General features: G+C 57.4%; 2 protein-coding genes across 3 annotated transcripts; one reads left to right on the top strand and one right to left on the bottom strand.

The window, feature by feature from the left end:
* Nucleotides 1-32: 32 nt before the first annotated feature.
* On the bottom strand, nucleotides 33-8536 carry TFPT (TCF3 fusion partner). Its single transcript, XM_003259754.4, has 6 exons — nucleotides 8108-8536; nucleotides 7184-7442; nucleotides 3799-3869; nucleotides 1631-1700; nucleotides 1331-1549; nucleotides 33-189 (listed from the first exon to the last, which is right to left on the bottom strand). The coding sequence occupies exons 1-6, from the start codon at nucleotides 8128-8130 to the stop codon at nucleotides 70-72; spliced, it is 762 nt and encodes a 253-aa protein (XP_003259802.1). The 5' UTR covers nucleotides 8131-8536; the 3' UTR covers nucleotides 33-69.
* On the top strand, nucleotides 8318-25312 carry PRPF31 (pre-mRNA processing factor 31). 2 transcript variants are annotated; one of them, XM_030819715.1, is made up of 14 exons: nucleotides 8318-8677; nucleotides 11160-11344; nucleotides 11462-11522; nucleotides 14619-14702; nucleotides 15256-15353; nucleotides 16519-16625; nucleotides 16808-16977; nucleotides 17560-17717; nucleotides 19605-19694; nucleotides 22252-22379; nucleotides 22484-22556; nucleotides 23241-23369; nucleotides 23456-23554; nucleotides 24898-25312. In XM_030819715.1, exons 2-14 carry the CDS (start codon nucleotides 11168-11170, stop codon nucleotides 25021-25023), a joined length of 1500 nt encoding a protein of 499 aa, XP_030675575.1. In that variant the 5' UTR covers nucleotides 8318-8677; nucleotides 11160-11167; the 3' UTR covers nucleotides 25024-25312. The 2 variants fall into 2 exon arrangements, with proteins under 2 accessions (XP_030675575.1, XP_030675576.1); XM_030819716.1 differs by lacking the exon at nucleotides 8318-8677 and adding exons at nucleotides 8681-9791; nucleotides 10298-10491 and having other exon boundaries at nucleotides 23241-23554.

The following is a 25312-nucleotide window of genomic DNA, read 5'->3' as shown; positions in this document are numbered from 1 at the left end:
GTGTGATCAGAGGTGGGAACAAGTAGACGGTGGCCGGGGTGAGTGTGGGGTCGGTTTACTGGGCATGGGTCAGTCAGAGGCTGGGCTGGCCAGGGTCAGGTAGGGCAGCAGTTTGTCTGGACCCCGAGAAACCCAACTGGAATCCAGGGCCTCATCTGCTTCAAAGCCAAAGTCTTCCTCAACCTTAATCTGCAGGAGATAAGGAACAAGGTGTTAACAGGCCTGGGAATCTAGAAAATCCCATCAGCTTCACCATTTTTGTTTTCATTTTGTTTTGCTTTTTAAAGAGACAGGGTCTCACTCTGTTGCCCCGGCTGGAGTGCAGTGGTGCCATCATAGTTCACTGCAGCCTCTGCCTCCCAGGCTCAAGTGATCCTCCCACCTCAGCTTCCCAAGCAGCTGGGACTACAGGCACATGCCAACCAAGCCTAACATGTTTTTTTCTTTTTGGTAGAGATGGGGTCTCAGTATGTTGCTCAGGCAGGTCTCAAACTCCTGGCATCAAGTGATCCTCCCACCTAGGCCGGGATTACAGGCATGAGCCACTGCACCTGGCCAGCCTCGCAGTTCTTGTCTTCCCAGGCCAGTCACCTTCCTCCTTACACCTCAGAGGCAACCCCAGTGTTCCTGGGTCCAGATGTTCTTCCAGCTTTCCTCCCCGCACTGGGCCTTCCCTTCCACTCCGTCTTCTCTGATCCTTCCTTCTCCTCTACTCCCAGCCTTCTGTAGCTATTTTTCCTTCTCCAAGTCTTCCTCCTTCCCTTTCCAACTTTGCCTCCTTTTTACCCAAGCCTTTACCCCACTTTTTTTTTTTTTTTTTTTTTTTTTGAGACAGAGTCTCCTCTGTCGCCCAGGCTGGAGTGCAGTGGCGCAATCTCGGCTCACTGCAAGCTCCGCCTCCCAGGTTCACGCCATTCTCCTGCCTCAGCCTCTCCGAGTAGCTGGGACTACAGGCGCCTGCCACCACGCCCGGCTAATTTTTTGTATTTTTTTTTTTTAGTAGAGACAGGGTTTCACCGTGGTCTCGATCTCCTGACCTCGTGATCCGCCCGCCTTGGCCTCCCAAAGTGCTGGGATTAGCCTTTACCCCACTTTTTCCAACTACTTCCCTGCCTGATCCTAGGCCTCCAACACGTCCTGGTTCACCTCCCTTCTCCAACTTTCCCCAGCCCTGGGCCCCTCGGGGTGCAGAACCAAAACCCAAGAGCCCTGAACCTGACTCAGCCCCAGCCCTGGCCCCGGCCCCTCCCCTTGAGTCTCCCCCTCCTCACCTGCACTGGCGCCAGCTCTGGAGCCCCAGTCCCTCCCCTTGAGTTCCCACTTTCCTCACCTGCACCGGGGCCAGCTCTGGAGTCAGCGCATTTCCTGCTCGGCGTCCATCTCGTGGCACTCGCCGCCTCTTCCGCCCACTGGGCCCCTCGCCGGGGGCTGGGCTGCCAGGTTCTGGGGGTGCAGGAGTCCTTCTGGGCGGGGACAGTGCCTCTTTCTCTGGAGGCTCATTCTCAGCATTGCCTGGGGTGGGGGCATCTGTGCCCTGGCTGCCCTCATCCTGGCAGGGAGGAGGGGGAGGTAGGTGATGGGTGGGTCCTGAGCTCCCAGTTCCTTACCCTCCTGGAGGCCCAACACTCACCTCCAGCACAATGGTGAACTGGCTGGCCCGGTAGTCATCCCCATAGGAGTCCAGCACTCTCATGAGGAACCTGCTCAGGGGCAGAAGCCACCAATGGAATAACTTATCTCCTAGCAGCTGGGGAACAGGGCCACAGGATAGAGCTCAGCTCCCACTCCGCTCAGCGCCAAAGCTGGCCTGGACCCAGACGGTCCTGAGCTCTGGCACTGGAGGCCTGGGAGCCATGCCCTTGACCAGCCTTGAGACCTCGAGCAAGACAAGGCGACCATTCTGAGGCTGTTTCCTGCTCTGCAAACGACATGACACCCTCGGCTGGATGTTGCAGTGGTGACACTGAAGTAGTGACACCAGACGATTTCTGTACTTAACATGATGTCAGCACTTAGTAAACATTCATATGTGAGTTATAATTTTTTATTGATAACTGAAGAGAGGGGAGTACAGAACGCTCCTCCTAATGACCTCACCTCTTATAAACACCCCCTTCTCTTCTTTCCGCAGCCCCTGCCTCCAGAGTTCCTTAAAGTCCTAGTTGATGGAATATGCCTCCTGTGCACCAGCACCTGGGCAGGTTTGTTGTGGTTTTGAGACGGAATCTCACTCTGTTGCCCAGGCTGGAGTGCAGTGGCGTGATCTCGGCTCACCACAACCTCCACCTCCCTGGTTCCAGCGATTCTCCTGCCTCAGCCTCCCGAGTAGCTGGGACTACAGGCGCCCGCCACTACGCCCGGCTAATTTTTTTGTATTTTTAGTAGAGACAGAGTTTCACCATGTTAGCCAGGATGGTCTGGATCTCCTGACCTCATGATCCTCCTGCCTCGGCCTCCCAAAGTGCTGGGATTACAAGCGTGAGCCACTGCGCCCGGCCTATTTCAACTTAAGTGAAAATCTCACCCGTGGCCGGCGGCTACCGTGCTGGACAGCACAGGTGCGGACACAGGAACCCTGGGAGCCGCAGGTTTCAGCTTTGCGGAGGGGAGGGAGGATGAACTAGCAAAGGCGGCCAAGAAAGAACAGCCGGAAAGGCAGGAGACCCCAGGCTGCTGGGTGCCCAGGATGGCAAGAATGGGCTCCAGGGAAGAGCACGTAGCCCTGGGCCACTGCGCCGAGGACCGAGATGAGAACTGTGGTTGACAGCAATGTGGAGCCATTCCTACAAAGCTTGCTCCAAGTTTGCTGGGACAGGGACACTGAGTGGCAGGGGCAGCAGCCACCTGGGCAGGTTCTGTGGAGACGCACAGTGGGAAGCTCTGAGCTCAGCTCACCACCTGCAAGCTTCGGCTTAACCCCGCCGCAGCCTCATGATATTGGTGCTGCCCTTAGTTGATAGGAAACAGCTCAGAGAAGGGACACTGCTTGCTTAGTCACACCGCAAAAAAAAAAAACAACAAAAAACTTGCAGCCAGGTCTGTGCTCATGTGCCTTCCATCCTGCTGTTCCCTCCCTTCAGGGGGAGGAGCCCCCTCCACCCCGCCCTCCCTCAGCCCCCCCCCCCCCCCCCCCCCCCCCCCCCCCCCCCCCCCCCCCCCAGCGCGCAGCCCCTCCACCCCCCTCCCTCAGTCCCAGCGCGCAGCCCCCCCACCCCCCCCAGTCCCAGCGCGCAGCCCTCTCCACCCTCAGTCCCAGTGCGCAGCCCCCTCCACCCCGCCCTCCCTCAGTCCCAGCGCGCAGCCCCCTCCACCCCCCCTCAGTCCCAGCGCGCAGCCCCCTCCACCCCCCTCCCTCAGTCCCAGCGCGCAGCCCCTCCACCCCCCCTCCCTCAGTCCCAGCGCGCAGCCCCCTCCACCCCGCCCTCCCTCAGTCCCAGCGCGCAGCCCCCTCCACCCCCTCCCTCAGTCCCAGAGCGCAGCCCCCCCACCCCCTCCTCAGTCCCAGCGCGCAGCCCCCTCCACCCCCCCCTCCCTCAGTCCCAGCGCGCAGCCCCCTCCACCCCCCTCCCTCAGTCCCAGCGCGCAGCCCCCTCCACCCCGCCCTCCCTCAGTCCCAGCGCGCAGCCCTCTCCTCCAAGACCGAATCCCACTCTTCCTCCTTGTTTGCCTCAGCCCCCGGCCCTCATCTCCAGCTTCTCCTTGTGGCTTGTGAGGGTTGGGTGGATGTGGGAGTGGGAGAGGCTGGTTGCGTTTGGGAGCTGAGGCTCACGGGCCCAGAGGGGACGGAGAAGGGGTTACCTCCGTTCCTGCTGCAGCCTCCGAGTTATCCTCTGCACCTGATGGAGCCTGTTCAGGACCCGCTCGTTCACCTGTGGGGTGGGAACTCCCATTAGCTGGATCCCACGGCTCCCGTTCATTTGTTTAAGGGATGTTTAATGGGGCACGCACTAACCTCTGGGGAGATTGGCCAAAGACCATCCCGTGGCCTGAGGTCCTTCCACCTTCCCATCCCTCCGGCTCCCCTCTCACCATGCCACAGTCCTGAGTGCCCTCCAGTGGGGGCCTTCCGCATGCTGTTCCTCTCCCTGGACCTTCTCCCCAGCCATCCTCACAACTCACTCCCCACTCCAAGTCAGGTCAACTGTTACCTGCTCAGAGAGCCCGAACCTCCCATTAAGTCGAAACACACCAGGCCAGGCGCGGTGGCTCACGCCTGTAATCCCAGCACTTTGGGAGGCCGAGGCGAGTAGATCCCCTGAGGTCAGGAGTTCGAGACCAGCCTGGCCAACATGATGAAACCCCATCTCTACTAAAAGTACAAGAAATTAGCTGGGCGTGGTGGCAGGCGCCTGCAGGATAGTCGCATGAACCCGGGAGGTGGAGGGGTGAAGTGAGTTGAGATCACCCCACTGCATTCCAGCCTGGGTGACAGAGTGAGACTCTGTCTCAAAAAAAAAAAAGTGCTAGGCACGGTGGCTCACCCTTGTAATCCCAGCACTTTCAGAGGCCAAGGCGAGCGGATCACCTGAGGTCAGGAGTTTGAGACCAGGCTGACTAACATGGTGAAACCCTCTCTTCACTAAAAATACAAAATTAGCCAGGTGTGGTGGCGCATGCCTGTAATCCCAGCTACTCGGGAGGCTGAGGCAGGAGAATCGCTTGAACCCAGCAGGCAGAGGTTGCAGTGAGCTGAGATTGCAGCATTGCACTCCAGCCTGGACAACAAGAGCGAAACTCCATCTAAAAAAAAAAAAAAAGACCTGAGTTCAAGTTTCCGCTCTGGCTTGGCACAGTGGCTCATGCCTATAATCCCAGCACTTTGAGAGGACAAGGCAGGAGGATCACTCAAGGCCAGGAGTTCAACACCAGCCTGGGCAACACAGTGAGACCCCAACACTCAAAAACTAACAAAATTAGCTGGGCTTGGTGGCCGTCGTCCCAGCTCCGTCGGAGGCTGAGATTGTAGAGCCCAGGATGTTGGAGCTGCAGTGAGCCACAGTCATGCCACTGCACTCCAGCCTGGGCAACAGAGCAAGACCCTGTCTCAAAAAAAAAAAAAAAAAAATCTCAGATCTGCCACTGCTGAGCTCTGAGCTTGGGTGCATTACTTAACCTCTCTGAGCCTTGATTTTCTATACTTGTAAAATAGAAGTAATCTATTCTGGGGGTGGATTAACAGAAGAGGCTCCAGTTGAGTCCGTTTGGGCCTTGGTGTCTGTTAAACAGGGTTTGGAATATGCCCCTGGCCTCTAGCCTTCCTCCTTACAGAACTCCCCAACACTGTCATCAAGAATTGAGGCCAGATGCGGTGGCTCATGCCTGTAATCCTAGCATTTTGGGAGGTCAAGGCGAGTGGATCACTTGAGGTCAGGAGTTCAAGACCAGCCTGGGCAACATGGCAAAACCCCATCTCTACAAAAAATACAAAAATTAGCCAGGTGTGGTGGTGTGCACCTGTAGTCCCAGCTATTTCAGGGGCTGAGGTAGAAGGACTGCTTGAACCTGAGAGATCGAGGCTGCAGTGAGCTGAGATTGCGCCACTGCACTCCAGCTTTGGTGACAAAGTAAGACCCTGTCTCAAAAAAGAGAAAAAGAGTTGAAGGCCAGGTGTGGTGGCTCAAGCCTGTAATCCCAGCACCTTGGGAGGCTGAAGCGGTCGGATCACCTGAGGTCAGGAGTTTGAGACCAGCCTGGCCAACATGGTGAAACCCTGTTTCTACTAAAAATACAGAAATTAGCTGGGTGTGGTGGCAGGCTGAGTCAGGAGAATCGCTTGAACCCAGGAGGTGGAGGTTACAGTGAGCTGAGATGGTGCCATTGCACTCCAGCCTGGGAGACAAGAGCGAGACTCCATCTCAAAAAAAAAGAGTGCAATTATTTCCCCCAAAAGAGCATGTTGAGGCTCTAACCCCCAGTACCTCAGGATCACCTTATATGGAGACAGTGTCGTTACAAAAGTAATCAAGTTCAAATGAAGCCAGTGGGTGGGCCCTAATCCAGTATGACTGGAGTCCTTATAAAAAGGGGAAATTGGGACACAGACACACACACAGAGGGAGCAGCAATGTGAAGATGAAGGCGGTGATCAGGGTGATGTTTCTACTGCCAATGACTGCCAGAAACCTCCAGAAGCCAGGGGAGAGGCCTGGAAGATTCTGATAATCCTGTCGACACCTTGCCTGGGACGTCTAGCCTCCAGAACCGTCAGACAGGAGTTTCTGTGCCTGAGGGACCCTGTTTGTGATACGTTCTGGGAGTCCGAGCAAACGAATACAACTGTCTTCAACGTTTCAGGCATCCAGACCTGATGCTGTCCCTCCCCCGTTTGAAACCCTTCAGTGGCTCCTTCACTCTCAAGGAAAAAAAAAATATCCAGACTTCTTGTCCTGGTGTTCCTTGCCTGCCAAGATCTGAGCCCTGCCTGCTGTTTCATCCTCACTGATTGATTGATTTTGAGACGGAGTCTCACTCTGTCACCCAGGCTAGAGTACAGCAGCATGATCTTGGCTCACTGCAACCTCCACCTCCTGGGTTCAAGCAATTCTCATGCCTCAGCCTCCCAAGTAGCTGGGACTACAGGCGTGCACCACCACACCTGGCTAATTTTTTTGTATTTTAGTAGAGACGGGGTTTCACCATGTTGGCCAGGCTGGTCTTTAACTCCTAACCTCAGGTGATCCGCCTGCCTAAGCGTCCCACAGTGCTGGGATTACAGGCATGAGCCACCACGCCCAGCCCATCCTCATTCTCAGCAAGGAGGCTATTGCAGTCATTCAGCCCAGACAGTTGGAGTTTGCAGTGGCAGCCGTAGGGATGGAGGGGAGGAGAAGGGTCCAGAGACATTCAAGAGGCAGAATGAATGAGTCGAGAGAGTGAATCCTGGCAGGGGTATGGGAGATGTGAAGAGCCTGGGCTTTCACCTGTGAGCGGTGCCATGCATTGAGGGGCCCCCGGGAGACATCAGAGAACCCATCTGCGTTGTCAGGGAAGCTCCACGGGAGATGGCCCTTCCCGGGGCCCAGCGCAGGGCCAGAGACATAATGCATGCTAAATGACTGAATATATAAGCGGAAGATTCCTTCAGCAAGCCAAAAAAGGCTGGGCATGTGGAAAGGCAGAGATTGCGGGGGGGCGGCAGTTTAGGCCAGGGGACCCCAAAACAGGGGGATCCGCACTCACCTACCTGCTCGATCTCCCGGCAGCGCCGACCTAGTGCCTGGTACTTTCTGCGATTTAATTCCCGCTGGCGCCGCCGCCGACCCCGGGCTGCCTCTTCCTCTTCATCTCGCTCCCGGAGCCCTGAGCCGCCCAGACCACCTGACACAAACTCCACTTCCGTCTCCAGCTCGCTCTCCAGGATGTGGCCACCAAATAGGGGAGGCAACGCCAACTCTGAGCCTGGCGGCGCTGAGAACTCCTCAAAGCCCACGGCTGCCATGGTCCTGAGGGGCAGGGAAAGGCTCAGGGGCCCTGGATCCTGGACCCCCAGCCCCTTCTCCCACTGAACCAGGAGCCCAGACCCCAACCCCTTTTCCCTCAGACCTGGGAGTCCAGGCCCCCAGCCCCTCTTCCCTGAGATCCTAGAATCCAGGCCCCCAGCCCCTCCTCCCTCAGACCGTAGAATCCAGCCCCCAGCCCTCCTCCCTCAGACCCAGGAGTCCAAGTCCGCAACCCCGCTTTCGCAGCACCCACAAAGTTCAAGCCCTGACCCCCTCCTCCCAGGATGCAAGAGTCCAGACCTCCAGACTTTGTCTCTCCAAGGACCCAGGGAGTCCAAGCCCCAACCCTCAACCAGACGCAAGAGTCCTGGCTTCCAACCTCCTCGTCTCTCAGATCCAGCAGTCCAAACCCCTAACCTTCTCCTCCCTCAGGATGACCCCAGTCCATAAAAGGGTTCTAAGGTAAAGCAGTTGCATGAAGGTCCATGAAGCAGTTGCATCTAAGGTCCCAGTCCAGACCCCAGTCCATAAAAGGGTTCTAAGGTAAAGCAGTTGCATGAACTACAACCCCCATCAGACCTCAGCGTAAAAGCTCATAATGATTGCATACAATGCAGCTGCACTGTCTTCTGGGATTCGCACTTTTTCACAAGGGCTCAGCCACATACCCTTCTCTCTGCTCCAATTCCATCTCCGCGACCTCCGGAAGCCCCGGGCCTCAGAGCTTCCAACCTCTTCAATCTGTAGGTTAAGCCCTTCGCAAAACTACTTGTCCCATCAGGGTCAGCAGCCGAGGACAGCGGGACGTGGCCCTAGGCCTTGTGGGAGTTGTAGTTCCCTGTTTCCGGCTTCGCTTCGGCCTACCCCCACGTCCACCCCGAATCCCTGCTTAAAGGCCTTGCTTTCTTGTCTAACGCCGCAACCAGTCCTCTGAGTTGCCAACGTCTTTCTTCTTGTCTCGACGCCCCGTCGTCCGGCCACAGCGATTCTCCGCTTAGCAGGATCGGTCCATAGCGGGCCGTGAGTCCCTTTCCTCCTCGCGGCTTACCGCCTCTCTACGCCTAGTGCCAGGTGCTAATAAAGTTGTTGTTTCAAATGCGGCCAGGAACATCGCGAGCGGGGACCAATCAGAAAGTAGCTTTGCCTCTATAACGGCGCGAGAGTGAGACGTCATCGGTGAGCGACGAACGCTCTGGGAAAGCTTATTTCCTAGAAATAGTGGTGCGCGGAGAGGAGAGGTGAGTGTGATCGAGACAAGAAGGGAGGGGGAGGCCGGGCTCCTGGGTCTGGGAGAAGAAGCGTGTGAGGAAAAAGGCGGGCCTTTACAGCTTGGTTTTTGTTTTTTTGTTGTTTGTTTGTTTTGAGACGGAGTCTCGGTCTGTTGCCCAGGTTGGAGAGCAGTGGCGCGATCTCGGCTCACTGCAACCTCCGTCTCCCGGGTTCAAACGATTCTCCTGCCTCAGCCTCCAGAGTAGCTGGGATTACAGGCGCCCGCCACCACCCCTGGCTAATTTTTGTATTTTTAGTAGATACGTGGTTTCCCCATGTTGGTCAGGCTGGTCTCGAACTCCTGATCTCGTGATCCGCCCGCCTCGGCCTCCCAAAGTGCTGTGATTACAGGCGTGACCCACCGCGCCTGGCCAGTTGTTTGTTTGTTTGTTTTGTCCGAGACGAAATTTCGCTCTTGTTGCCCAGGATGGAGTGCAGTGGTGCGATCTCGGTTCACTGCAACCTCCGCCTCCCAGGTTCAAGCGATTCTCCTGCCTCAGCCTCCCGAGTAGCTGGGATTACAGGCGCGCACCACCACACCCAGCTAATTTTTTGTATTTTTAGTAGAGACAGGGTTTCACCATGTTGGCCAGGCTGGTCTGGAACCCCTGACCTCAGGTGATCCACCCGCCTGGGCCTCTCAAAGTGCTGGGATTACAGGCATGAGCCACCGCGCCTGGCCTTTTACAGCTTGTTTACCCAAAAGTCTTAATATGCGCCTACCATGGTGTGGCCCTGGGAATGTGGAAGGAGCAAAAATTGTTCCCTGCCCTCTTAGAGCTTCGGTTGATGCCTGACAGGCTTTATCAAATAATTACTTCATTAATCACAAATGTGTGACGTGCCTTACTGTAGACAGGCAGAGCGTGCAGGACACGTATCACAAAGCAACCCTGTAGTCTAGAGTGGGGCGTGTGGGTCAGGGAGGTGGAACGTGAGAGCTGAAGGCTGAGGAGATGCTGGGCTACTAAGAAGTGAGGAGAGCCAGACGCCATGGCTCACTCCTGTAATCCCAGCCTTTTGGGTGGCCCACGCAAAAGGATCGCTTGAGCCCAGGAGTTTGAGACCAACCTGAGCAACACAGTGAGACCCCGTCTCTACAGAAAAATTTAAAAATTAGCCGGGCGTGCTGGTGTGTGCCTGTCATCTCAGCTATCGCGAGGCTGAGGTGGGAGAATCGCTTGAGCCCAGGTGGTCGAGGCTGCCGTGAGCTATGATGGCACCACTGCACTGCAGCCTAGGTGACAAAGCAAGACATTGTCTCAAAAAAAAGAAAAAAGAAAAAACAAAGTGAAGGAAAGAGCCACTTTAGTTACAAAGGACTCCTTATACAAAGACCTGGAGGTGGGAAGAAATTGATAATGTAACCAACTCAAGTTTCTGCTACTCAGAGGCAGAAGAAGTGGGAGGTGGTGAAAGTAAAGAAGCTTTATTGATCAAATGCTCGCAGTTGAGAAATGGCCAAGCTAATGTCTTTAAAAGACCATTTCAAACTTTAGGCTGGGGAGAGGGGCTTAAAAAAGGGAACTTTGAATGGGAGGCCTACAGGAGTGGTGCTGGGTATGAGGTATGTGTCTCTTGCTCCGAAGGCTGTCTTGAGCCATGGGCCACCTGGAGCATGGGCTGGTGTCATGTCAACAATGGCCAGGTTGTAGATTGATCGCCTTGAGGTAATCTCTGGAGTTTTGCAGCTGGGTTTCCATACCTAGTTTGTTTCAAGATTAGCCCCCGCGGCGAGGCGCTGTGGTTCATGCCTGTAATCCCAACAGTTTGGGAGGCCAAGGTGGGTCGCTCACTTGAGGTCAAGAGTTCAAGACCAGCCTGGCTTACATGGTGAAACCTTGACTCTACAAAAAAAAAAAAAAAAAAGAAATGCAAAAAATTAGCTGGGCATGGTGGCAGGTGCCTGTAGTCCCAGCTACTCAGGAGGCTGAGGCAGGAGAATCGCTTGAACCCAGGAGGTGGAGGTTGCAAGTGAGCCAAGACTGTGCCACTGCACTCCAACCTGGGTGTCAGAGCCAGACTCAATCTTTAAAAAATAAATAAATAAAGATTAGCCCCTGGAACTTCTAAGTAAGCACATAGAGAAGCCAGCAGCGCAAGACAGTGTCTAGTGGGAAAGGAGGGAAACAAAGAATTTCTAAGTGTGTTTTGAAGGCTAAAGGAAAGAAAGGAATAAGAAAGTTTGCAAATGCATTTGGAATCTATGCCACTTGGTTCCAGTAAGTCTTAGCAAGGTGGTGGTCATAGGGGTGTGCTGTGTCTTGCACAGGTCGGAGCTGGAGACTCGCCAGTGAACAAAACAAACTAAAGCACCTGTCGTCGTGGAGCCTGTGTGCGGGTGGGGTTGATAAAGAAGGACCAGGGTCTTCCGGGGGAGAATCATCGCTCAGTAATAAAGAGGGACTTTGTCGGGGCAAGTTTTTAGAGAACCCTGCTCTCCCTCCCCAGGCCTCGGGATGTCTCTGGCAGATGAGCTCTTAGCTGATCTCGAAGAGGCAGCAGAAGAGGAGGAAGGAGGAAGCTATGGGGAGGAAGAAGAGGAGCCAGCGATCGAGGATGTGCAGGAGGAGACACAGCTGGATCTTTCCGGGGATTCGGTCAAGACCATCGCCAAGCTATGGGACAGTAAGATGGTAAGAGGACACGAGGCGTTCCTAGCAGCGGGCTCTAGACAGAATCTCCTAGAAGGGGGTGATACAGGCCTGTTTTTGAAGAGTCCTGGATTCTGACTCTGCCCTCCTTTCCTGCAGTTTGCTGAGATTATGATGAAGATTGAGGAGTATATCAGCAAGCAAGCCAAAGCTTCAGAAGGTGCTTCCTCCCACTCTGTGCCCCTCCCCATCTCCTGTCTCTCCTGCCAGGCCCCCTGGCTCCCTGGCTGCTTGTGGCTGGGTATATCTCCCTCTCAGCCTTTTCCAGAGCCTTCTTTTTTTTTTTTTGTTTCTCCCCAACCCGTTCCCTTTTCCACTAAATATATATTGCATTGTAAAGCTCATGCTTCTTAAGTCCTTCCTGTGTGCTGAGCTTACTGATCATGATAGCACTCAGCTTGAGGTTTCCCAGACTTCAGTGATTCACATGACCGGTTACAGGGTTTTTGCTACATCTATAAGCCACTTATCCTATTATTTGCTAAAGAACCACCTAAGGCCGGGCGCGGTGGCTCACGCCTCTAATCCCAGCACTTTGGGAGGCTGAGGCAGGTGGATCACGAGGTCAGGAGATTGAGACCATCCTGGCTAACACGGTGAAACCCCGTCTCTACTAAAAATACAAAAAATTAGCCAGGCGTGGTGGCAGGCGCCTGTAGTCCCAGCTACTCAGGAGGCTGAGGCAGGAGAATGGCGTGAACCCGCGAGGCGGAGCTTGCAGTGAGCCGAGACTGTGCCACTGCACTGCAGCCTGGGCGACAGAGCGAGAGTCCGTCTCAAAAAAAAAAAAAAAAAAAAAGAATCACCTAAAACCTTTTCTCATGCCCAAATTGAGAGAACACTAGCTTATCTCATGAGTGCTGACTCACCCTTAAGAGGGCAGTCCTGTTACCACTCCTATTCTTTTTTTTTTTTCCTTGAGATGGAGTCTCCCTCTGTTGCCCAGGCTGGAGTGCAGTGATATGATCTTGGCTCATTGCAACCTCCGCCTCCCGGGTTCAAGCGATTCTCCTCCCTCAGCGTTATGTGTAGCTGGGATTACAGGTATGCAACACCATGCCTGGCTATTTTGTATTTTTTAGTAGAGACGGGGTTTCACCATGTTGACCAGGCTAGTCTCGAACTCCTGACCTCAAGTAATCTGCCCACCTCGGCCTCCCAAAGTGCTGGGATTACAGGCATGAGCCACTACGCCCAGCCTTCCCATTCTTCTTGACTGGAATTTGTAGACAACAGGAAGCCATGGGAGGTTTCTGGGCAAAGAAGTGTAGTGAGAGGGCAGCGTTTCAGGAGACTCACTGCTTGCTTTAACGTTTACCTGGGCACCCAGTTGAATCGCCCAGGTCTTTGCTCTCAGAGTGCTCAAGGTCTAGTGGAAGAGGCAGGCCAGGTTCCAGACAGCTGTCGGCGGGTGGTACCAAGCTGGGGACACCGGAGCCACAGGAGGGACTGGCTGACCCTGCCCCAGGTGTCAGGGAAGAATCGATAGCTGAATGGGACTGTAGAGCATGAATCCATGCGCCAGGCAAAGAAAGGGAGAAGGGGGCCCAGGGAAAGACAGCGGCAGGCCCGGGGTCTCAGACATCCGGAGAGAGAATCCTGCAGAGTTCCAGATGCCAGGCCGAGGAATTTCTCCCTCCAGAGGGTTATGGGACACAGAAAGTGACATTTCCTGATGTTAGGCCAGGCTCAGGGATGGAGTCAGACCCCATCACACCCGGTGTCTGGTTGAGGAGGTAGACGTGAAACATCTCACAAGCTCGTGGCAGTCCCTGTTTATTGGAGATGCACAAGTGCTGCGGGTACACAGAAGAGGCGTCTGATCCTTCTGGAAAGGGAGGGAAGGATTCTGAGTCGCTGCCTGAGTCTTAAGGACTTAAAGAGCCATTTGAGCATCAGGGTTAGGAACACAGACTCTGAAGCCACCCTGCCTGGGGTCAGATCTGAGCTCTGCCTTCTACTGGCTGTGACATCAGGCAGTTAGTATTTGCATGACTTTTAAACACAACATCTTTTTGTTTGTTTGTTTTTTGAGACAGGGTCTCACTCTGTCACCCAGGCCAGAATGCAGTGGCACGATCCCAGCTCACTGCAGCCTTGACCTTCTGGGCTCAGGCATTCCTGCCTCAGCCTCCCAGGCAGCTGGGACCACAGGTGTACACCACCATGCCTGGCTAATTTTTTTAATTATGTGTAGAGATGGGGTCTCCCTATGTCGCCCAGGTTGCTCTCCAACTCCTGGGCTCAAGCAGTTCTCCTGCCTCAGCCTCCCAAAGTGCTGGGATTACAGGTATGAGCCACTGTGCCTGGCCTCTTATTACTAAAGCACAAAGAAGCGTTTTCCAGAAACAGACATGGGGTAAGGGACGCTCTGGGGAGAGGGAACAGCACATGCAAAGGCCAGGAGGGGTCTGGCATGGTGGCTCACGCCTGTCATCCCAGCATTTTGGGTGGTCAAGGCAGGTGGATCACCTGAGGTCGGGAGTTCGAGACCAGCCTGCCCAACATGGTGAAACCCTGTCTGTACTAAAAATATAAAAAAAAAAAAAATTAGCTGGGCGTGGTGGTGCATGCCTGTAATCCCAGCTACTCAGGAGGCTGAGGCAGGAGAATCGCTTGAACCCGGGAGGTGGAGGTTGCAGTGAGCTGAGATCATGCCACTATACTCTAGCCTGAGCAACAAGAGCGAAATTATGTCTCTAAAAAAAAAAAAAAAGCCTAGGAGGAGTGGGTGTCTGGGGCACTGTGATCACTCCTTTATAGCTACAGTGGAATAAAATGGGATGTGGTAAGGGGATGGAGTGGGAAGGGCGGGAGGCCAGACTGCAGAGTTGCTGAGTCAGCAGATAGGAACTGGGCAACTCCCTGTGTGCCAGGTGCTGTCCTGGGTACTCGGGTGTGGGTATAGCCAACGCAGGCACAGCACTGGTCCCTGCAGAGCTTCCGGAGTTGGGGAGGCCTTGAATGTCAGTCTGAGGACTTGGTCATTAGCCTTGGGGCTGTGGGGAGCCGTAGGAGGTTTCACACGGTCGGTTCTGGGGTGGATGGGGTCAAGTCTAGACTGGTGTGGAGGGAGAGGGATTGAAGGCAGGAACACAAGTTCAGGGATGTCTGCAGATGTCAGCCTGTCCCTGGTTTACTCTTCAGCCCCTCCTTCCTGACCCCTCCCAGCCTCATCCTCCATCTCCCCCAGCTGCGGGACCCGAGAGGGGGTAGGGATTTAGATACTCACACCCATGCCTCCGTGTCCTCACAGTGATGGGACCAGTGGAGGCAGCGCCTGAATACCGCGTCATCGTGGATGCCAACAACCTGACCGTGGAGATCGAAAACGAGCTGAGTGAGTGCTGGGGGGCAGGTGGAGACAGCCCCGTGTGACGTCCCTCACGCCCCCTCTCCCTTCCCCACTGGCCTTTCCCAGGGTCCTGCCCCTAAGCCCAAGCTCAGATCGAGGTTCCCCTGCTGTCACAGAGTGGCTGAAATAAGAAGGAAGTGTGTTCTCCCGCGCATGAGTCTGAGGAGCACTCGGGGATGGTGTGGCTGCTTGGCTGCCTGTAGGGCCTCGGCTCTTTCCATCCCGTTGGTCGGCCACTTGCCTCACGGTGCGAGGTGACTGCCCCACCTCCAGCCATCACCTCCGCATTCCCACCAGCAAGGCGCTCCTTTTCTTTAAGAACATGTCACTGCCGCTCACAGTTTACAGACCAGAACTAATTCCCCTGGTCACACCTAGCGGTAAGGGCGGCTGAGAAATGGAGCCTGTATGCTGGTGCCCGTGTGCCAGGCTACAAGCCAGGGCTTCAGTTACTAAAGAAGGGGACATGGGTGTTAGGGCCAACCAGCAGAGTCTACCTTCCATCTCACCCGACACCCGCCTGTCCCGTTTACCCTAGACATCATCCATAAGTTCATCCGGGATAAGTACTCAAAGAGATTCCCTGAACTGGAGTCCTTGGTCCCCAATGCGCTGGATTACATCCGCACGGTCAAGGTGAGAGCAGAGAAGGCGGGGTGCTTCCGCTGGTGTGAAGGGGCTGGCGGGGCTCACTCTCGGACCGCCTCCCAGAGGCCTCGGGGTCTGGAGACGATGGAGAGGAGTGGACGAGGGCTCAGTGGCCTGCTCTGCCCAGCGTGGGAGGGATGGAGCCTGGACAGGACTTTCTCAGGGCTCCCCTCCTACCCCCGTCTCCCGAGAGGGCTTCCCCGCTGGCCTGACCCATGCTGCTCCCACTGTGGTTGGAGCCCGTGGCATTGGAGTTGACATCCGAAGGTTGACACAGGGCAGGCACGTGGAGATTTGGGGGAGAGAGACATCTAAGTGCGAAGAGCTGAAGAGGGAACAAGCGAGGAGGAAGTGAGGCGGGGAAGGAGGGGACGGGGAAGAGGTCGGATCATGTCCAGCCTTTGGGTCTTAGGAGAAAGCCAAGGAAGGGTTTCGGAAGAGAGGGGCGGGTGGCGTGAGGGCGGGGAGAGGAGGAGGTCCCCACGCGTGTCCAGGAAAGGATTAGGATGGCGGTGGGGAAGCCCCTGCAGGGAAGCGAGGCCGCGGATTTGCCCTCCGACTTGACGCGGGCCAGAGGCTTGTGAGGCCGCGGTCTTTCCAGACGCCGCTCTGCCCGGGCTCCGTTTCCGGGTCAGCGAAAGCAGGGCAGACAGTGTGGATGCGTGAGGCGGTGGAGGCAGGAACCGTGTGGACGCGTGGGGCGGTGGAGGCAGGAACCGTGTGGACGCGTGGGGCGGTGGAGGCAGGAACCGTGTGGACGCGTGGGGCGGTGGAGGCAGGAACGTGTGGACGCGTGGGGCGGTGGAGGCAGGAACGGTGTGGACGCGTGGGGCGGTGGAGGCAGGAACCGTGTGGACGCGTGGGGCGGTGGAGGCAGGAACGGTGTGGACGCGTGGGGCGGTGGAGGCAGGAACCGTGTGGACGGGGGGGGGGGGGCGTGGGGCGGTGGAGGCAGGAACCGTGTGGACGCGTGAGGCGGTGGAGGCAGGAACCGTGTGGACGCGTGAGGCGGTGGAGGCAGGAGAGGCCCCCCGTGCAGAGACCCTGACTGTCCCAGTGTCCCCAAGAAGAGACCTGAGGAGGTGCTGAGCAAGAGAGGTTCTCCAGCCTCCCTGAGTCCCCGAGCCTCCCCGTCTTCTCTGCTCACCCCTAGGAGCTGGGCAACAGCCTGGACAAGTGCAAGAACAATGAGAACCTGCAGCAGATCCTCACCAATGCCACCATCATGGTCGTCAGCGTCACCGCCTCCACCACCCAGGGGTATGTCCACTGCGAGGGAGGTGCCGGGCCCGGGCTAATGGGACTGGGAATTAGGCTGGAGCTACACACGCAGGTGTGCACACGCACACACACATACACACGCACACAGAACTGAGAGGGTGGGGGCTGGGCACAGCAGGCAGGCGGGAGACCCAGGAGGCTGGGCCCACCTGCCCCTGCAGGCAGCAGCTGTCGGAGGAGGAGCTGGAGCGGCTGGAGGAGGCCTGCGACATGGCGCTGGAGCTGAACGCCTCCAAGCACCGCATCTACGAGTACGTGGAGTCCCGGATGTCCTTCATCGCGCCCAACCTGTCCATCATTATCGGGGCATCCACGGCCGCCAAGATCATGGGTGAGGCCCTGGGCTGGGTCCCATGGAGCGGGGTCTGCTGAACTGTGACCCCGGGGAAGCTGCATCCTTTTCCGTAGAATGGGGGCTTTGGCACCTGGGTCTCTGCACCTTGTCTCCCTGGACATCACAGAGGTCAGCCAGCCTGGCACACAGCGAAGCCTTGTCTGTGGGAAAAACACTCACCCACAGCTCCTCCTCCCTCCCCTGTGCCGGAAACCCAGAGATGACCACACGCAGGCGCTGTTGTCAGGGAGCTCCTGGTTTGGTGAAAATGGTTCCAAAACACAGACATCCCTGGAACGCCATTCGTGTGGCTTAGCACAAACGTGGTGGTCAGCTTCCTGTTGGAGGCCTCCTCCCTGCACCCCCAGGCCAGCTGCCCTCCCTCTCTGAGCCTCCTTTGCATCTGCCCCTCGCGAAATGGGCCAGGTCGCCCGCCTGGCAGGGCCACCGAGGAATCCAGCCAGAACCTCACGTAAAGGTGCCCAGCACACGTCGAGCCCCCAGGCAGATTCACGCACCCCCACCTCCCTGCTTGCTTCTGACCGCCCCCGCTCCCTTCCTCCCTCCCTCCCACCGCAGGTGTGGCCGGCGGCCTGACCAACCTCTCCAAGATGCCCGCCTGCAACATCATGCTGCTCGGGGCCCAGCGCAAGACGCTGTCGGGCTTCTCGTCTACCTCAGTGCTGCCCCACACCGGCTATATCTACCACAGTGACATCGTGCAGTCCCTGCCCCCGGTGAGCCCACCGCGTCACGGCCCCTCCGCTGCCCCCCGGAGCCTTCCGCTATGCCCAGACAGCCTGAGCAGCCACCCCACCATCTGGCCCAGCTGACAGTAGCACTCAGGAGCTGGGAACAGGGTGGCATGGGACGTGAGAGCCAGGGCTCTGCAGCAGACCAGCTCCAGCACCCACCAGTCGGGTGACTGTGGGCAAGAGGCATGAGCGCCCTGTGCCTCAGTCTCCTCCCCTATCAAGTGGGAGCACAGCGCCTGCTTCATGAGTTGGGACGAGGGCTCAGTGCAGATGAAGCACTTATAGGTCCGGCCTAGCTCACGACAAGCAGCGTCGGGTTAGCGTGCAGCTGCTCCAAAGACCACCCTCAGGTTTGACCATTCACTAGAAAGACTCACTGAATCCACTGAGGGCTGCTGTGCTGGGGACTATAGTTTATAACAGATAGAGACACAGGAGGGGCAGGAGAGGTCACCAACCTCGGAGCTTCCCGGGTCCTCTCCCTGCAGTCAGGACACATCACCGTCCCAGCATCGGTAACTGACAGCACACACACAGGACCGCCAGCCTGGCGGGGCACGGTGGCTCGCCTGTCATCCCAGCACTTTGGGAGGCCGAGGCGGGCAGATCACCTGAGGTCAGGTGTTCGAGACCAGCCTGGCCAACATGGTGAAACCCCATCTCCACTAAAAATACAAAAAAACTAGCCGGGTATGTTTGCACACACTTATAATCCCAGGTACTTGGGAGGCTGAGGCAGGAGAATCGCTTGAACCCAGGAGGTGGAGGTTGCAGTGAGCTAAGACCATACCACTGCCCTCCAGCCTGGGTGACAGAGTGAGACTCTGTCTCAAAAAAAAAAAAAAACAATCAAGACAGGCTCTGGGACAGACAGGCCTGGGTCCAGACCCTGCTCTGTCCAACTGTGGCGAGTGACCTCAGGCTCATGGCCCTGTGCCCTGCCTGGCCTCCCCCAGGGATGGGGAGAACAATAGCACTGATGGCCGAGGCCGGGTGGGCATTTCCTGGCCCCATGCCCCAGCCCTGTGTGGGCTTTTTTTTTTTTTTTTTTGGTCTTTTCTGTGACCCTTTAGGTCAGGCACTGCTACTGGAACACACCCAGGGAGGCTGGCAGGTTGCCCCTTCCTGGAAGGAGGGAGAGTGGATGATAGAACCCCGGACTGGTGGGCCTGGGGCTCAGGGCTCCAGCTGCCTCCCTGCACCCCTGCCATCGCCGCCGCCTCACAGCCATAGGCATATGGGTTAAACCTGCCCCAGGGAGCCTGGTGTCTTGTCACCCAGGTCTCTGCCTCCATTTGCCCATCTCACATCGGTCCAGGCACAGGCCGTACACATCACAGGCCCGTAAGGGAGGCCAGGGCTGGCCATCGCTTCACTGTGGCTGACAGCTGGGCTCTGTTTGCAGTTTGGATTGGAAGCCTGGCTCCATCACCTGCTGGCTGTCTCCCTGGCCACATGACTTGAAGCCTTGGTTTCCACATCTGAAAAGGGGGTGCGATGATCGCACCAGCCTGATATTTGAGTGTTTGATGAGATGAGCCGAGGGGCGTGCTTAGCACGGGCCTGGCATCCAGGCCGAGCGCACTCCGCCCGGCGTCTCCACAGTCGTCACTGTCCTCGTCGTCAGTGTGTCTTACTGTCATCCTTACCTGACGGCCACTTACCAGCCGGGACATGGCTGTGTGCCCTGCCCTCATCCCCTCTTCCTGTGAAGTGGGAGCTGAGAGCACACACCTCTAGAGCCCACGGGTGGAAAGCCCCCTTCCGGGACCCAGGGTAGAGCCAGAGGAGGAGTGCGCGCGGTTGCTTTGCTATTACCTCTGTCTGTCTGTCTCATACAGATTCCACCCCCGTTTTCCGTTGCTCCAGGATCTTCGGCGGAAAGCGGCCCGGCTGGTGGCCGCCAAGTGCACACTGGCAGCCCGTGTGGACAGTTTCCACGAGAGCACGGAGGGAAAGGTGAGGGGCGGCCGGGCGTCTTTTCCTGTGGCCTGGGGTGTCTCTGCCAGGAGAGCCCTCAGCAGGGAGCCCACCCCAGCGGGCACCGTCCTACCAAGGCGGAGGCAGTGTTTCTGCCCACCCTCCCTGGGGTCAGGAACCCCCTTCCCCAGTGGGGTTTCCTAGGACTGCTGTTGGAAGGTAGCATGAACCTACTGGCTTAAAACAGTGCAGGTGTGGCCGGGTGCGGTAGCTCACGCCTGTAATCCCAGCACTTCGGGAGGCCACGGTGGGCAGATCACAAGGTCAGGAGTTTGAGACCAGCCTGGTCAACATGGTGAAACCCTATCTCTACCAAAATTAGCCCGGTGTGGTGGCACACACCTGTAATCCCAGTTACTCAGGAGGCTGAGGCAGGAGAATCGCTTGAACCCGGGAGACAGAGGTTGCAGTGAACTGAGATTGCATCATTGCACTGCAGCCTGGGTGACAGAGCAAGACACCATCTAAAAAACAAAACAAAACAAAACAGTGCAGGTTTATTATCTGTGGTCCTGTAAGTCAGAAGTCCAAAATGAGTTTCACTGGGCTGAAGTCAGGGTGTCAGCCTGGAGCGTTCCTTCTGGGGGATTCAAGGGATAATCCATTCCCTTGTCTTTTCCAGCTTCTAGGGGTCACTGGCACCCCTTAGCTCATGGCCCTCCCTCTGTCTGTGGAGCCAGCCACATAGCACCCTCAGCCCTCTCTCTGACCCTGCTTCTGTCTTCATATCTCGGCCTCTGTTTTTCTCCCCTCCTCTATTTTAAGGGCCCTTGTGGCTATACTGAGCCTACCCAGATGGTCCCGGATGGTCTTCCCAGCTCACAGTCCTTAAAATCCTTCTTAACCTCGTCACATCCCTGTTGCCCTGTGAAGTGACATTCACAGATTCTGGGAATTGGAACATGGACCTCCTTGGGCGTGTGTGTGTTGGTGGGGGCGTAATTTGCCTTCCACACCAGGACCTGCCCCCGCTCCAACAGAGGATGTTACTCAAGTCATTATTCCGTTACCTTCTGTCTTCCTTGGTAGAGGTACTCGGGAGAGGAGACACGTTTTCTGTCTTGTGAACTGTCGTTTGCCTAGCACCCAGCCTGGCACAGCATTCAGGTGTTCTGTGTCCCCTTCTTCTCCTTTCCCTCTCCCCACCTCACCCCTGGTCTGGGTGTGGGGGTGCAGCTGTGAGTAGCACAGACGGGAGTCCTGCCCCGTGGTGTGGACATTCTTGTTGGGGCCGGGTCAAAGAGACAGTCAACAGGTGAACTCTGTCCTGCGTCTAGCAGTGCTAAGTCAACACCAAGAAGAGAAAGAAAGGGGGTTGGGGTGGGGCGACATCAGGTGCTGATTTAACTGGGATGTCAGGGAGGACTTAGAGCCCTGAGGAGGTGAGGGTTTAACTGGGATGTCAGGGAGAACCCTGGGCTCTGAGGAGGTGAGGTTTTAACACAGACCTGAGTGAAGCCAGGGAGCAAGGCACGTGGATACTTGGGGGAAGAGTCTTCCAAGCAGGGGGAATGATCGGTGCAAAGGCCCTGAGGCTGGAGCGCAGCGAGACCTGGAGGAGAGAGGGGAGGCCCTGGCGGAATCCAGGGGCAGGCAACATGGAGGCTGTGCATCCCGGGGAGAACGTGGGCTGCAGTGGAGGGGCTGAAGGGGGCCAATTTGGTATTGGTTCTGAAGGAAGAGCCCCCGGGACGTGTGGTGTGGGAGAGAAACAGTGGAGTCGGCTGCCCAGCTGTCGGGCGCTGCCGTTTGCTTACACGGGGAGAAGGAAGGCGGACGGTGGAAGGCTGGGAGGAGGAGCAGGAATTCTGCTTGGCCCTGTTACATTTGAAGGACCTGTTAACCATCCCAACGTCAATGAGAGTTGTTTACAGGGTACAGAACCCAGAGGAAGGCTGGGCACGGTGGCTCACGCCTGTAATCCCAGTGCTTTGGGAGGCCAAGGTGGACGGATCACAAGGTCAGGAGTTAGAGACCAGCCTGGCCAACATGGTGAAACCCCGTCTCTACTAAAAATACAAAAAATTAGCCAGGCGTGGTGGCGCGCACCTGTAGTCCCAGTTACTAGGGAGGCTGAGGCAGGAGAATCGCTCGAACCCGGGAGGCAGAGGTTGCAGTGAGCCAAGACCATGCCACTGCACTCCAGCCTGGGCGACAGAGCGAGACTCTGTCTCAAAAAAAAAAACAAAAAACGCAGAGGAGAGGTCTGAGGCGAGATGAGGGGCATCAGGTTGTAGACGGAACTGAAAACCCAGAGCCCCGGAGCAAGGACGGAGCCCTGGGGTGGGCAGTCGCTCGAGTGGACAGGCGGACGGCGGGCAGAGGAGGCCTGGGGTGGGCAGTCGCTCGAGTGGACAGGCGGACGGCGGGCAGAGGAGGCCTGGGGTGGGCAGTCGCTCGAGTGGACAGGCGGACGGCGGGCAGAGGAGGCCTGGGGTGGGCAGTCGCTCAGGTGGACAGGCGGACGGCGGGCAGAGGAGGCCTGTGTGGGCAGTCCACGTGAGCAGCTGCAGGACCTCCCCCTCGCCCTCCCTAGGTGGGCTACGAACTGAAGGATGAGATCGAGCGCAAATTCGACAAGTGGCAGGAGCCGCCGCCTGTGAAGCAGGTGAAGCCGCTGCCTGCGCCCCTGGATGGGCAGCGGAAGAAGCGAGGCGGCCGCAGGTGAGGGGCCCTGGGGGTCCAGTAGGCATGGGGGTCATGGAGGGGAAAGGCCGGCGTCCTCCTCCCAGCTGACTCCCTGGCACCGCCCGCCCACCCGTCCCCAGGTACCGCAAGATGAAGGAGCGGCTGGGGCTGACAGAGATCCGGAAGCAGGCCAACCGTATGAGCTTCGGAGAGGTCAGACTCCCCCAGCGCCCTCCTCACCCCCACAGGCAGGCAGCCGCCACTGCCCTCTGCCTCCTGCCGCCGTCCCTCCTCTCGTCCTGTGGCCCTGGCTCATGTCTAGGGCGCTGTCCCAGCCTCCTCCCTCGTCCCCTGGCCTCTACTCTCATTTCCATCCATTCAGCCCCAAAGTGACCCTTGTAACCCTCGGAGCCTGTGTCTCCGGCGCTTAGAGCCCCTGCAGCTTCCCATCGCCCCAGGCTCCTTTGCCGGTTCCTCCCTGCCCAGAGGCTCCGCGGTGCCCTGCTGCACTGCCGCCCCGTCCCTGGGCCCTGCCAGTCTCCTCTGTTATCCCAGCATCATCCCCTTGGTCCTGCAAGACCCAATTCAGAGGCCATCTCATCCTATGAAACCTATTCTGGTTCCTGACACCCCCCAACCCACACGACTAAGGAAGGAATGGCCTCTCAACTCTGAGCTCACAGAGCAATGCTCGGACCGGGCCCCTCTCAGGCTCCCCAGCATCCCCCGCTTGTGGGGGCCCCCAGGCCTCAGCCGGGCCGAGTGGGTACCTGAGCAGGTGCCCATGGGACCAGCCGGCTGGTGACCGCTGGGCTTCCGGCTGCTGGAGGGGGTGCCTCGGTGGCTGGAGGGCAGGGCCTGGTCGCTGAACTGCAGGGCGCTTCCCCTTCCCCCTAGATCGAGGAGGACGCCTACCAGGAGGATCTGGGATTCAGCCTGGGCCACCTGGGCAAGTCGGGCAGTGGGCGCGTGCGGCAGACGCAGGTAAACGAGGCCACCAAGGCCAGGATCTCCAAGACGCTGCAGGTATGGGCCAGACCCAGGTGGGGCTGGGGACCGAGGGACACAAGGTGGGGGGAGTCCAGATCGCAGCCTCCTTGTCCTCCCCACAGCGGACCCTGCAGAAGCAGAGTGTCGTGTACGGCGGGAAGTCCACCATCCGCGACCGCTCCTCGGGCACGGCCTCCAGCGTGGCCTTCACCCCACTCCAGGTACTCCCCTGGGCCGGCTCTGTCCCCAACCCGAGACCTCCGCAAGGCCCCTTGCCCTCTGCCCGTGAAGCAGGCCAGGATGAGTCCCCTCACGGGACTGTTGGGGAGGGTGTGGTGACGAGGTACGCAGAGGACGTAGACAGCTCCTGGCACACAGGAAGAGGTTGGCAGAGACGAGGGGCCAGCGCTGAGCAGTCCCCATGAGCACGGACCACTTTAGAACCAGGCCCACAGCTGTGTTCAGGGCACCCAGCTCCTCTCTGTGGGGCCATGAGCGGGTTACACACTGCTCAGCCTCCAGGCCCTCCAGTTCAAAATGGCCAGGGCGGTTAAGGTAACCTCAGGACCCCATTCGAGAAAGTTCCCGGCTAAGTGGGCGTGGATGTCACGTGTGGGTCCAGGCCCCAGCCAGTCAGCAGTGAGCAGCGTGGAGCATGGCAGTCACCGCATCGTCAGTGCCTCAGTTTACCATCCACAGAGCAGGGCGAGCCTGCACCATGGGGGCGAGACAGCAGCGAGCTCATTTCCTCAGTCAACGGGTGTCTGTGCAGCACCTACTGAGTTCCATCGGTGTTCTCGGCTCTGGGGATGAGGCGATGAATGAGACAGCCAAGTCTTAGCTTCATGGAGCCAGTGGGTGGCCGGGCATAGACAGCTCAGTAAGATGTCCAGTGTAGTAGAAGGCGGAAATGCCAGGGAGGGGAGAGGTGGAAGGTAGGAGGTGGGACAGGGGAGGCTCTCGTTTTGGAGCAGCCAGGGAGGGCCTCTTTGAGAAGATGAGGCCGGTGGCTGTGCCTTTCCAAGCCTCCCCTCCTCCACCATGAGGTGCTCAGGACTGAAAAGAATGCGCAGGAAGCACTTCGCACTGGGCTCACCATCAGAGCCCGATGACTGGGTCCTGTTAGTATTTTTAGAGACGGGCTCACTCTGTTGCCTTGAAAATATTTAGGAAGTGCCAGCCAGGTGTTGGCTCCCATCGCTGGCCACTGTGATCGTCAGTGGTGTTGGTGTGATCTGCGCTGGGACCTCCGGCCAGCCATGTCCCCCAGGGACTCAGTTTCTGCATGCAGAAACTGGGCAGGATTGGCTGTCCTCAAGCATTGGTTGTTTTTAGCACCCCCTGAAGAACTTCATACAAATCTAGGCGCCCTGGTTCCTCCCTACCTTCCCTCCAGACCCATGGAGTCAGAATCTCCCAAGACAGGGCAACTCCAGGGACAGGCAAACTGTCTCATGCCCACCCACGGCCTGAGTACCATGGGGAAGGGCCTGGGGGGCTTTGATGGGTCACAGTTGGGGCCTTCTCCTCACCTAACCCATCATCCTCTCCCTCACCTGCCCAGGGCTTGGAGATTGTGAACCCACAGGCGGCAGAGAAGAAGGTGGCTGAGGCCAACCAGAAGTATTTCTCCAGCATGGCTGAGTTCCTCAAGGTCAAGGGCGAGAAGAGTGGCCTCATGTCCACCTGAATGACTGCATGCGTCCAAGGTGGCTTCCCACTGAAGGGACACAGAGGTCTAGTCCTTCTGAAGGGCTGGGATCGGGTTCTGGCAGTGAGAACCTGCCCTGCCACCGGCCCCAGTGCTGGGACTGCCCAGGGAGGAGGCCTTGGAAGAGATGGGCCCAGCCTCCCCCAGGACCGAGATCACTGCCCAGTATGGGCTAGAGCAGGTCTTCATCATGCCTTGTCTTTTTTATTTTAACTGAGAAAGGAGATACTTTTTTGAAGAGTACAATTAAAAGGACATTATCAAGGTC

This window comes from Nomascus leucogenys, chromosome 10 (genome assembly GCF_006542625.1).
Source record: "Nomascus leucogenys isolate Asia chromosome 10, Asia_NLE_v1, whole genome shotgun sequence".
Classification (NCBI taxonomy): domain Eukaryota; kingdom Metazoa; phylum Chordata; class Mammalia; order Primates; family Hylobatidae; genus Nomascus; species Nomascus leucogenys.
The sequence above is the reverse complement of the archived record's forward strand: the minus strand, read 5'-3'. Positions and strand labels throughout refer to the sequence as shown.

Excerpts from the sequence above, each read along its gene's own strand:
- PRPF31 (XM_030819715.1), top strand. The coding sequence starts at position 11,168 with ATGTCTCTGGCAGATGAGCTCTTAGCTGATCTCGAAGAGGCAGCAGAA. Across the intron at positions 11,345-11,461 it reads AGCTATGGGACAGTAAGATG|TTTGCTGAGATTATGATGAA; the intron begins GTAAGAGGACAC and ends CCTTTCCTGCAG. Across the intron at positions 16,978-17,559 it reads CACGGCCGCCAAGATCATGG|GTGTGGCCGGCGGCCTGACC; the intron begins GTGAGGCCCTGG and ends CTCCCACCGCAG.
- TFPT (XM_003259754.4), bottom strand. The coding sequence starts at position 8,130 with ATGGAATTGGAGCAGAGAGAAGG. Across the intron at positions 1,701-3,798 it reads AGGCTGCAGCAGGAACGGAG|GTTCCTCATGAGAGTGCTGG; the intron begins GTAACCCCTTCT and ends GCCCCTGAGCAG. Across the intron at positions 190-1,330 it reads CAGAGCTGGCCCCGGTGCAG|ATTAAGGTTGAGGAAGACTT; the intron begins GTGAGGAAAGTG and ends TATCTCCTGCAG.